The 12,225-nt window shown below is 44.6% G+C and overlaps 2 protein-coding genes across 2 annotated transcripts; one reads left to right on the forward strand and one right to left on the reverse strand.

Moving 5' to 3' along the window:
* Window positions 1-889: 889 nt before the first annotated feature.
* nup62l (nucleoporin 62 like) lies at window positions 890-3,715 on the reverse strand. The gene is made up of 2 exons (XM_079733300.1): window positions 1,815-3,715; window positions 890-1,488 (listed from the first exon to the last, which is right to left on the reverse strand). Exons 1-2 carry the CDS (start codon window positions 3,432-3,434, stop codon window positions 1,330-1,332), a joined length of 1,779 nt encoding a protein of 592 aa, XP_079589426.1. The 5' UTR covers window positions 3,435-3,715; the 3' UTR covers window positions 890-1,329.
* A 639-nt stretch (window positions 3,716-4,354) lies between these two features.
* pdk1 (pyruvate dehydrogenase kinase, isozyme 1) lies at window positions 4,355-12,177 on the forward strand. The gene is made up of 11 exons (XM_079731581.1): window positions 4,355-4,784; window positions 4,923-5,064; window positions 5,497-5,568; window positions 5,686-5,870; window positions 7,496-7,591; window positions 7,913-7,990; window positions 8,099-8,172; window positions 8,285-8,383; window positions 9,296-9,403; window positions 10,040-10,153; window positions 10,627-12,177. Exons 1-11 carry the CDS (start codon window positions 4,676-4,678, stop codon window positions 10,765-10,767), a joined length of 1,218 nt encoding a protein of 405 aa, XP_079587707.1. The 5' UTR covers window positions 4,355-4,675; the 3' UTR covers window positions 10,768-12,177.
* Window positions 12,178-12,225: the final 48 nt, after the last annotated feature.

The following is a 12,225-nucleotide window of genomic DNA, read 5'->3' on the forward strand; positions in this document are numbered from 1 at the left end:
TTGTCTTTGAAAGCGTTTTTTTTTGTCAAGATTGTGAAAATGAAGCCCGGTTTCATTCCGTTTTTTACCGTCACATTTCCTGAAGATCCAAACTGCTGTTTATTTGTTTATCGACTGCACAGGAAGATATTTTTTACATTTGTAGATAAACTTTGTACTCATACTTGATTCCTCAAAGTCCTGTCTGAATATTGAAATGTATAGATTGCATACTGTAAGTTTTGTAAATATTTCTTTAATGTAATACACTGTATTTATTGTTTTATTTTCAATCAACATACATTTAGCCAAAGATTTTTGTTCAGGTATCAAAGCTGCTTTTAGTTTTAGCTTATTTTTCTGGAATTGCTGTTTTCATAAAACTGAAAATAAAATGAATTACATCAATCTTCCGTTATTCAAGTCTGTGTCCATGAAAGCCCACCAAACGGTCAGTTGTGTCTGGAGCCATGAGGATAACCGTGTTCATGTTGGGATTGATTAGACTGTAGCCCCGCCCATTCTGCCGGCGATTTGACTTCATACGTTTTTGCTTGAGCCAATCACCAAGCTGGCTTATCCCCTTTGCGCGCTATTGGCTGGTTGATTACGCCTCTTGTACAGAAGAAAATGTCAGCTTACCCAGACCACCGTGCATCTACGATTTAGCTTGGTCTGGCAAAAGCCAAGGAATAGATGGCAAAACATTTCCATACTAAAGCCAACCTGTTTTGGCTGTATGAGTTATGTTTAAGAGGGGAGAAGTGAGAAATGATACATCTTACACATCCTTTCTATAATAAACATTGCACAATTTAAGTTACCCAAAGAGAAGCATTATAAAATAACAATGTTCCATTAACCAGCGAGTAGAAATCTTGTTCTTGTATAGTAAGAAGAATAAAAAGCATTCTCTTTTATTTTTATTAAATGTCAAGTCTCAAAATAGTTAGTAACCTCATACATCTTTTTGTCTACAATAAACACATTCCAAGTAAAGTCAATATTACATGTTAAAGAAAAATACATGTTTTCGCTGAAGGACATTTATTGGTTATGTATCAACACACATTGTGTCAATGAAACTGTATTATATATTGCCTTTGGGTCGGTTCGTTGCGAACACAAATCAAAGCCACAAATCCCATAATTGGATTTGGCGTAAAAAATATAAACCTGGACAATGAAAATATTTTAGAAGATGTAGAAATAAGTATTCAACAAAACAGGGAAACAGAAAATAGGGTTGAATAAGAGCATTTGAAATCAATTATGATGCTTCATTGAAAAAAACAAAAAAAAACAAAATCAAACCACGCACCGACGCCGGTTAGTCACATAAAAGTTGGATCAGTCGAAGGTCAGGCGGAAGGTCTTTTCCTGCTCCTTCCGCGTGTTGTCACACAGCTTGGAAACGTCCTCCACCCTCCGCTGCAACAGCACCGAGTTCTGGTCCACCCACTGCAGGGAGTCCATGTGGGCGTTGAGGATCTTGCAGATCTGCTGGAGCTGCGATCGGGAAAAACAAGGAGAAGACCTCCAACAGGTTAGTTCAGAAGAACCGCAGCGCAGGAGAGGATGAGTTTGGACTAGAGCTGTTCCGATACCATCTCTTCCTTCCTTCCAGTTTCGGAAATTCTTCCGGTATCGGAGGAATTTCTCGCAATACCCAATGCTGCATTTTAGGCATTTAGGCAATTCTTCCGATACTGCCTAAAATGCAGTATTGGGTATCCCGAGAAATTCCTCTGTTACCGTTATCGGAAGGAATCCGATAGCGGTGTCTGTATCAGGACCACTCTAGTCTGGACGGAGAGGGGAGCGTGGCTACGTACCGGGTCGCTGGTGTCCGAAGGGCCGCTGGACGTGTTCAGGTGTTCGATGATCTCCTTCAGGTCCTGGGACATCCTCTTCAGCTGGGCGTCCACGTTCTCCGCCAGCTTGTAGGTCTTCTCGCGCTCCTCGTCGGCGTTCTGCATGTAGATGGTGCCGCTCTGCTCCCGCACCGAGTCCTCCAGAGGCGACAGCAGGTCCTCCAGCTCCTTCTGCTGCGACAGGATGAAGTCCAGCTCCTGGTTGAGCCGCCGCTGGTCCAGCTTCACCTTCTCCATCTCCTTGTGCAGCGACGTGATCTTCTCGCCGTTCTCCACCAGCGTGCGGTCCCAGGCGTTCACCTGCGTGGCCTGCTGCAGGAAGTGCCTCTCCTGGTCCTCCAGCTCCAGGCTCCACTTGTTGATCAGCGACTCCAGCTGGGCGTACGACATGGCCGGGGGCGTGGCCGCGGCGGCGGCCGTGGCGGTGGCCAGCGAGGCCACGCCGCTCGCGATGGACGTGGGCTTGATGCTCCCCAGGGAGAAGCCCGTGGCGATGCCGGTGATGGGTGCGGTGGCGGCGGCGGCGGCTGACGTGGCGACCGGCGTGGGCGCCACCGTCGCCGCGCCCAGGGGCTTCAGCATGACGCCCAGGCCCCCCGTTGTGGCAGTCGGGGCCACGCTCGCCGCCGTCGCCGCCGCCGTCGTTGCCACGGCGCCGCCCAGGGTGAAGCCGGTGGCGGCCGGGTTGGGGGTGGACGTGGGGATCGGCATGGAGAAGAGGGAGGAGCTTAGGGTGGGAGCCGCTTGGGTGGCGGGGGCGATAGAGACGGGGGCGGGTGTAGATGATGGCTTGATCCCGAAGCTGAACCCTCCTCCACCCTGCATGGTCGCTGCTGCTACTGTTGGGGCCGCTGCTAGGGTGGGCTGGACCCCCATGGAGAGGGTAGACGCAGCAGCGTTGCCGAAGGAGAAGCCCCCACTGGCAGCAGCAGGGGGTGCTGCCGACGCGGTGGTCATCTGGACCTTGGCCGAACCGAAGCTGAATCCCCCCAACCCCAGGCCTCCAGGTGCAGCCGCTGCGGGGGCCTGAGCCTGCATCTGAGGCTGCATCTGAGGCTGTATCTGAGGCTGCATTTGAGCCTGCATCTGAGGCTGCATCTGAGGCTGCATCTGAGGCTGCATCTGAGCCTGCATCTGCGGCTGGACGGCTGCCCCAAAGCTGAAGCCCCCTCCGGCCGGTGCTGCCATGGTGCTCTGAGCTGTGAGACCCCCGCCGAGTGAGAAACCCTGAGCCGGGGCTGCTGTGGTGGTACCCATCGTGAGCCCTGTTGCTGCGGGCTGGGGGGTGGCTGTCAGGCTGAAAGCGGGGGTGGGGGTCCCGAACGAGAAGCCGCCGCCGCCGCCAGCAGTGCTCTTCGCGGGGGTGCCGAAGCTGAAGCCCCCGGCTGGGTTGGACTGGACGGGCTGAGCTGGGCTGGCGGTTGCGAACGAAAAGCCACCTCCTCCAGCCGCCGCGGCGGGCGTGGAGGTCGCCATGCCGAACGCCGTTGCGGGAGCCGCTGTTTGCGCGGGTTTCTGGGCTGCGAAAGACCCGAACCCCCCGGCAGCGGGCTGGCCGAAGCTGAACCCACCTCCACTCATTCTCCTCGGCGGGCTGCGCTGCTATGGACCGACAAAGAGGACTAAGGGGGGGACTTCCTAGTCGTCCCCGCTTACCTTTTGGCGGGCCACAAAGTGCGTTTGTGAATGGTTAAAGTTTAAATGTATTCGCTAGGCCGATCTAACAGACTAGATAAAGTGGAGGAGAAGCACCCGAAATCGCGGTGTTGTCTAATCGACCGACACTATTGGTAAAATACAAATAAAAACATCCATTTCAAAACGTGGTTAGCACATAACGATAACGGGTTCTCCAGCAGGCATGTCGGTGGTCGGCTAAAGGAAGTGACGGAATAAAGGACCCCGGTTTGTCAAAGATAATGCAGGAGAGAGAAGCAAGCCGCCGCCAGCGGGTGTGCGTTGCGCATGTCCGGGGAGCAAGGAATCACCCAAATATGGACATAATTACGTACGAAATATAGCTAAATATAATAATAAGGCAAGGCAATAAACACTACTGAGCCTTACTGCTGGACGAGTAGGAAAGCACACTTTCCTTTGACTGTGTGATCGGATAAAGTGTATCCGAAACAGTCAAACATGGTTGATTTGAACTGAAGGATGTACAACACAGAAACTATATTGAAGTCGTTTGGAGCACCTGTGGTTGTCACATTCCCCTCAAAATCTATCCTGGGACAAAAAATACGAGAGCAAGTCCAAAAAACCAAGTTGGGGTATCTAACAATATATTATCTTTTTTCTTTGTATGTGTTTTTTTTACCTTTTCCTTTATTCACCCTGAGAGACCGTGTATTATGTTGGCTGACAGTAGGTGGCAGTAATGCGCCTTACGGTGTTATTCCACCCAAAAAATATGAACAGAGGAAGAAGACGTGCTGTGATGATTATCTTTCCTCTTCTCAGCCCAGATGATCTCTGAACTGTGTACAGTTCTTGGCGTGTGTTGAGGAACTGGGATCGTGTGTCAACTCAACAGTCAACTGCGATACGGATGACCATTTAAAGTGTAGTTTGCTTCGTTGTTTTTCGGAATCATAAACCTAATAATGGCTCAATTGTTTTTATATTGCATGTGATGACAGAACGGTGGTTCAATCACAAAGCGTGCGTTGCAGACCATGATTGCAGAGCTTTAACCATTGGCCATTTTGACAACAAGCTCACATATGTTACCAACATGAATGCATAAGTTCATTCATCTCAGCTGCCAAACATTTAACCTTTAATAACCAGCCAGACGTCGGGGCGTGATCTTCAAAATGAGGATTCTCGGGGTTTTAAGAAGTAGTGTTTCCATTGGGAAGCACATCGACTACTATTCTAAGTTCTCCCCGTCGCCGCTTTCAATGAAACAGTTCTTGGATTTTGGTAAGACCCCAGCACTGCATCAAAAGACACATTCACTCATTCACGCACACACGCTCTGCCACTCACTCATTCACTCATACACTCACTCACACACATAGCTTTTCAATGCTGAGCAAACTTGGCCCAAATTGTTTTCAGGCTCAGAAAATGCCTGCGAGAGAACGTCGTTCGCCTTCCTCCGACACGAGGTTCCTGTGAGGCTGGCCAACATCATGAAGGAGATCAACCTGCTGCCGGACAACCTGCTGGGGACCCCGTCAGTGCGCCTGGTCCAGAGCTGGTGGGTCGACAGAAACCTCTTGTTTCTCAAATCATCTGATCTTCTGCTTAATGTGTTTCTGTCTTTCAAGGTATTTGATAAGATGTATGTTTCTGCTTTAAGTTATTTTTAGACATATGTTTCTGTCTTTTTAAGGTATTGGATAAGATGTATGATTCTGTATTATTAGTTACTTGAAAAGATATGTTTGTCTTTTAAGGTAAATGATAAGATGTATATTTCTGTCTTCTTAGTTATTTTTAAACATATGTTTCTGTCTTTTTAAGGTATTGGACAAGATGTATGATTCTGTATTATTAGTTACTTGAAAAGATATGTTTGTCTTTTAAGGTATTTGATAAGATGTATATTTCTTTCTTCTTCTCAGTTATTTTTAAATATGTTTTGTGTCATTCAAGGTATTTGCTAAGATGCATGTTTCTGGCTTTTAAGGTATTTGCGAAGTCTTCAAGATATCATCGAGTTCAAAGACAAAAATGCTGAAGAGGAAAAAACGACCTATGAGTAAGTCCAGTGAGAATGATCTCATTATATATTCCGGTTAAGGTTTGAACTCCAAACACAAACTCAAGTTCACGCTCCCCACGCCTTACCCATTTAAACCCATCCTCCCGCGTTCAGCTTCACGGACGCCGTCATCAAGATCCTGAAGAGGCACAACGACGTGGTGCCCACCATGGCCCAGGGGCTGGTCGAGTACAAGGAGGCGTACGGCACGGACCCCATCGTCAGCCAGAACGTCCAGTACTTCCTGGACCGCTTCTACATGAGCAGGATCTCCATCAGGATGCTGCTGAACCAGCACAGTGAGTTGACACGTCTGTTGGGAGAGTCCTCGCCTCTGGCAGAATCACCTGTTGAAATGGGTTGAGTGTCAGGTTACTGTTTCTATCTATTCATTCTTAGTCCCTATTTATATCTAGTCGCTATTAGTCACTATTTCTATCTATTCACGCTTAGTCACTATTTCTATCTATTCACTATTAGTCACTATTTCTATCTATTCACTCTTAGTCACTATTTCTATCTATTCACTATTAGTCCCTATTTATATCTATTCACTATTAGTCCCTATTTATATCTAGTCACTATTTCTATCTATTCACGCTTAGTCACTATTTCTATCTATTCACTCTTAGTCACTATTTATATCTATTAATTCTTAGTCACTATTTCTATCTATTCACTTTTAGTCACTATTTCTATCTATTCACTCTTAGTCACTATTTCTATCTATTCACTATTAGTCCCTATTTATATCTAGTCACTATTTCTATCTATTCACGCTTAGTCACTATTTCTATCTATTCACTCTTAGTCACTATTTATATCTATTAATTCTTTGTCACTATTTATATCTATTCACTTTTAGTCACTATTTCTATCTATTCACTATTAGTCACTATTTCTATCCATTCACTATTGGTCACTATTTCTATCTATTCACTCTTAGTCACTATTTCTATCTATTCACTATTAGTCACTATTTCTATCTATTCACTCTTAGTCACTATTTCTATCTATTCACTCTAAGTCCCTATTTATATCTAGTCACTATTTCTATCTATTCACGCTTAGTCACTATTTCTATCTATTCACTCAGTCACTATTTATATCTATTAATTCTTAGTCACTATTTATATCTATTCACTTTTAGTCATTATTTCTGTCTATTCACTATTAGTCCCTATTTATATCTAGTCACTATTAGTCCCTATTTATATCTAGTCACTATTAGTCCCTATTTATATCTAGTCACTATTTCTATCTATTCAGTATTAGTCACTATTTCTATCCATTCACTATTGGTCACTTTTTCTATCTATTCACTCTTAGTCACTATTTTTATCTATTCACTATTAGTCCCTATTTATGTCTAGTCACTATTGGTCACTATTTATATCTAGTCACTATTGGTCACTATTTGTGAGTCTATTTGATGCTTTGCTTCCCTATTGCACGTCTTTTGTCTTACAAGGTATTGATCAGATAATTCATTACATTTATAATTATATTCAGGACATTTAGCTTTAATCCAAACCAATTTACAATAAGTACATTTGTCAAAAGAAAGAGAAACAAATATATCGCTGTCAGTAGAGTAAGGATGTTCATAGAAACAAGTGCCAACCACTAGCAATCGCTAGGTTAACACATTCCCTGTATACAACAAAGATAGCTTGGAAAAGATGCTACACAATGCTAAGTACTATTTTAAGTGCAAAGACATACAACATACAATAAGTGCATGGGGGCGGGGGGCGGTCACACTGATACAGCGTGTGACCGGCTCGGTCTGTGTTCACACTAGTGGTCGTTATTTGCTGAAGTCCAAAGATTAGGCCTCATCGTTTATAGTCGCCCACTTCATAGGTTACCTTTCTGAACACCAAGGCGTTCTGCCTCATCGTGTCGTTCTGTTTCCCTGCAGCTCTGCTGTTCGCTGGCAAGGTGAAGGTGAACCCAGCACACCCCAAACAGATCGGAAGCATCGACCCAAACTGCCGCGTGAAAGACGTGGTCATGGGTGAGAGTCCTTCATCTGACAGGAGGCCCATGTATCTGCATGTTTACATATCGTGGGGATACAGTAAACCTTTAAACGGCTTTGTACATTTATAGAGGAACCAAAAGATGCATTGAACATTTGAAATAACTATTATAAATGAAATTGCCGCTGAACAAGTTAAAAAAACAACAACTACACAGGAATAGATTTAGGAATAATAAAGACGAGGTTTGGAGAATTGAATAGTTACATCTGAAGATACATGTCTGAATCTTAGGCATTGAGATATTAAGACTGATATTGTATTCCATTTTCTCTTTGGTGTTCTCTTCTCCTCAGACGCCTATGAAAACGCCAGGGGCCTGTGTGACCGATACTACATGAACTCACCCGAGCTGCAGATGGAGGAGTTCCATGGTATTCATTCATTCATTCATTCATTCATTCATCCATGGACCAAAGGTCTCATATCTGCTCTCCTTCACACTGTTTCCCCTTCATCAATGATCTTTCGTTCCCAAACAGTGAAAGAAGATGGAAGCCCTACTGTGGTCTATGTCCCCTCTCACCTGTACCATATGGTGTTTGAACTTTTCAAGGTAAAAGCTTTGGACTTTATGTATCTTTTATAATCCCATAAAGTGTGCTGTATCAGTCAGTGCATTGCACCCTTGAATCGTATTTTGAAAGGGTGCGCTTTTATTGTTGAAGAACGCCATGAGGGCCACCATGGAGATGTACGGGGATTCGACAGATTACCCTCCGATCCGCGCACAGATCGCACTTGGATCGGAAGATCTCACCGTGAAGGTAAGGCTGTTGTCTCTGTGGAGCTTTAAACGGCACCTCGGAAGATATTAAGGCAGTCCTAAATGAGCTTTGATTCGTCGGGATAAACAAAAAAGGGCTGCAAACTAATCTGCAATCTAATGAACTTCATTCAGAACTTTATAAAATTGTACTATATGTTATTCACCTAGAGATTTCTTCAATCTCTGACACATTGTAACGTTACTTCACTCAGTTTGGGTGGCCTTGTGACCTTAAAAGTTGTTTACGGACATTTGAATGTTAAAAGGTGCACCAGAAAAAACTGAACAACAGCAATACAAACTTGGAACATGAATGTGTGTTAATAAAGTCAAGTCATGGTGTGTAGCAGTACTCATTCAGATGATGTAACAGTAAAGTGGCCTGGTGTTCTGTTTTATTTAGCAGTATTCAATGTAATGATGTAATAGTTAAGCGGCCTGGTATTCGGTTTTATTGAGTATTATACAATGTAGTAATATAACAGTAAAGCAGCCTGGTATTCGGCTTTATTGAGTATTATACAATGTAGTAATATAACAGTAAAGCGGCCTGGTATTCGTCTTTATTGAGTATTATACAATGTAGTAATATAACAGTAAAGCGGCCTGGTATTCGTCTTACTGAGTATTATACAATGTAGTAATATAACAGTAAAGCAGCCTGGTATTCGTCTTTATTAAGTATTAAACAGTGTAGTAATATAACAGTAAAGCGGCCTGGTATTCGTCTTTATTAAGTATTATACAGTGTAGTAATATAACAGTAAAGCAGCCTGGTATTCGTCTTTATTAAGTATTAAACAGTGTAGTAATATAACAGTAAAGCAGCCTGGTATTCGTCTTTATTAAGTATTAAACAGTGTAGTAATATAGTAATATAACAGTAAAGCGGCCTCGTTGTGTTCCCCAGGTGAGCGACCGCGGCGGCGGCGTTCCGCTGAGGAAGATCGAGCGTCTGTTCACCTACACCTACTCCACCGCCCCCCGGCCCAGCATGGAGGCCCGAGCCGCCCCCCTGGTGAGTCGTCCTCCCCCCCTCCCCCGATAGACAGGCTGAAACACCATGACACCCCCCCCTGATAAACAGGCTGAAACACCATGACATTCCCCCCCGATAGACAGGCTGAAACACCATGACATCCCCCCCCCCCCCTCCAGGATAAACAGGCAGAAACACCATGACAACATCCCCTCCCCTCCCTGATAGACAGTCAGTGAACCCTCCCTGATAGACGGTCAGTAAACCCGCCCTGATAGACGGTCAGTAAACCCTCCCTGATAGACGGTCAGTAAACCCTCCCTGATAGACGGTCAGTAAACCCTCCCGGATAACGCTCAGAAGCAGCCAGACAACAGGCCTCAACCATTTCATTTCAGCTTAACCAATCAGCGATCGATTTTCAAATCCCAGGCGGTCAAAGCAAAAATCCCAGAATCTGGGTCTTACGGCTCGCGCTTCCCAATACATCCAAATATTTGTCAACATGGGCCTCAATCTCTGTGCAGACTTGAAAACTGCAATACATTTGATTCATTGGTGACTCTAAACATTCAGGCTCCAATTGAGCCTGCCAACAATATGGCGGTGTGTTTAGCGATCAAAACGATGAGTGGTGGGCGAGTCTGAGGCCTGAGCTCCGCTGTGTCGTCCCAGGCGGGGTACGGCTACGGCCTGCCCATCTCGCGGCTCTACGCCCGCTACTTCCAGGGGGACCTGAAGCTCTACTCCCTGGAGGGCTACGGCACCGACGCCATCATCTACATCCGGGTGAGCTCACGGTCACGGGGACCCAAACTCAAACCTCGGGTGTCATTGCTGGGGCAGCTCAAGTGTTGGAGCAGCCAGGGTTAGGGGTTGGATTCCCTGTCCTAACTCAACTGGTCGATATTTAAATATGTAAACATTGCGAAACGACCCGATTTAGTTTTGACTTGTAAATGAGTGTGGTTCAATGTTGTGCTTCAGATTGTACAGGTCCGACATTGTTTTTAATTCAATGCAGGATTAAGTTGATGCAGATTTAAGATCATATTGATATTAACTATCGACATTTACTTTTTCTTTTTTAAGGAAGACATTTTTGAGTCAACCTGAGAATAGTACCAAAGAATTTCTCATTCATCTTTTTTCCCCCCTTCACTATACTTTATGTTGAATATTTTTTGTTTTAAATTAACTGCATCTGGACGCCTCATTCCTAATGTCCTGTGCCCCCCCCCCCCCCCCGCATACGTCCTCAGGCTCTCTCCACAGAGTCCATCGAGAGACTGCCGGTGTACAACAAGTCGGCATGGAAACACTACAAGACCTTCCACGAGGCGGACGACTGGTGCGTGCCCAGCAAGGAGCCCAAAGACATGACCACCTACCGCAGCTCCTAGGGTCGTGAGGGGCCGCTCCGGGGGTCAGACGCCTGCTCCGAGGTTCCGGAGAACTGGGAAAGGGTCAATCTCTAGCTGTGGTCAGTGGTCGCTGTGCTGTGTCGGGGATGGGCGTGCTGTCACAGATCTGTCAGCTGTGAACTCGGGGATATCATGCCACCAGGTGTGGGTGTGATTAGCTAATTACAAGCAGTCTGTCCCTGTGCCTTAGTGACATCATGAGTGGGCGCGTCCGCCTAGGTGCATCCTGGATAGATCAGTCCACCAGCCTACCCAGTGGACTGTAGCCAGTGTTGCTTATCTATCCAGGGTACATCTAGGTGGACCCTTCCGCTAGTGATTGAAAACAGGAAAAGTCTGATTTTCGTCTTGTAATGGCTACTCACGGAATCAAGGAAACACCAAAGCGTCACTCCAATGTCAGTTCAATTAGTTAGTATAAACTGAAATACGTGGCTTGTTACAATCCAATGGCTTTTATTGTAGTTGAATGGTAAGGTTTGTACTCTTTCCTTTCTTGAGTTTAGTGTAGAAACACTGTTACAGAAACAAAGTACGTTTTTCAACTTTACTTTGTTTGGATGACGTTTTGGGGTTACAGTGGGCTTTTTCTGACATTATTAAGCAGTCTTAAGTTTGTTCTGTTTAAAGTATCATCTTTTTCCGTATTATGTGAGTTTCTTGAATTCAAAGTAGTCTGTATAACGGGTTAAACTCTTATTGTCATCAAATCACTTGGACTTAAGACTTGATGCAGTGCTATACTACATCTTTATGTCATTATATTAGAGATGTAGTACCCGCTATCAACATATCATTTAAATATGTTATCACTCCTAAGTTGTACAACTACATCGGTTACTATAGATGCTTATCAAATATGTTTTGCAATTGTTAGATCAGTTTCAAAAATGTTTATATCTAAAAAGTGGAGACGCTTGAAATATGTATTGGATGAATTAATGTTTTATGTAAGAGATAATGTGCAGCACGCCAGTCATTATCGCAAAATAAACCCGGTTGGATAATGCAGGACCCCTTATAACACAACTGCTAACTAAATCAATCAATAATTTGACATAAAATATAGCAACCACAGAAGGATTGTATTCCTTTTTATAAAAAAGTATTTTATTACCTCCCCTAATAAAAGAATTCTGTTCGAATCCACAGTTGGAAAGAGTGTCAATAGCAGCGACCGGTCATTTAGAAACGACAGCTGAATGCCGCTTTTGACCGATGAGAATCAAGTATTCAAAGCTGGTCAAAAACTTGGTTAACTTAAGAAAGACTAGAGTGTGTGTGTGTGTGTGTGTGTGTGTGTGTGTGTGTGTGTGTGTGTGTGTGTGTGTGTGTGTGTGTGTGTGTGTGTGTGTGTGTGTGTGTGTGTGTGTGTGTGTGTGTGTGTGTGTGTTCGTTCTAGCCAAACGCAGTGATGTTGTCACTGCGGATATTTTG

This window comes from Pollachius pollachius (genome assembly GCF_949987615.1).
Source record: "Pollachius pollachius genome assembly, chromosome: 3".
In the NCBI taxonomy this organism is placed as follows: Eukaryota; Metazoa; Chordata; class Actinopteri; order Gadiformes; family Gadidae; genus Pollachius; species Pollachius pollachius.

Coding starts and splice junctions, on each gene's coding strand:
- nup62l (XM_079733300.1), bottom strand. CDS start 3,434: ATGAGTGGAGGTGGGTTCAGCTTCGGCCAGCCCGCTGCCGGGGGGTTC. Junction 1,489..1,814: donor CTTCGGACACCAGCGACCCG/GTACGTAGCCAC, acceptor TCCCGATCGCAG/CTCCAGCAGATCTGCAAGAT.
- pdk1 (XM_079731581.1), top strand. CDS start 4,676: ATGAGGATTCTCGGGGTTTTAAGAAGTAGTGTTTCCATTGGGAAGCAC. Junction 8,384..9,295: donor CGGAAGATCTCACCGTGAAG/GTAAGGCTGTTG, acceptor TGTGTTCCCCAG/GTGAGCGACCGCGGCGGCGG. Junction 9,404..10,039: donor AGGCCCGAGCCGCCCCCCTG/GTGAGTCGTCCT, acceptor GTGTCGTCCCAG/GCGGGGTACGGCTACGGCCT.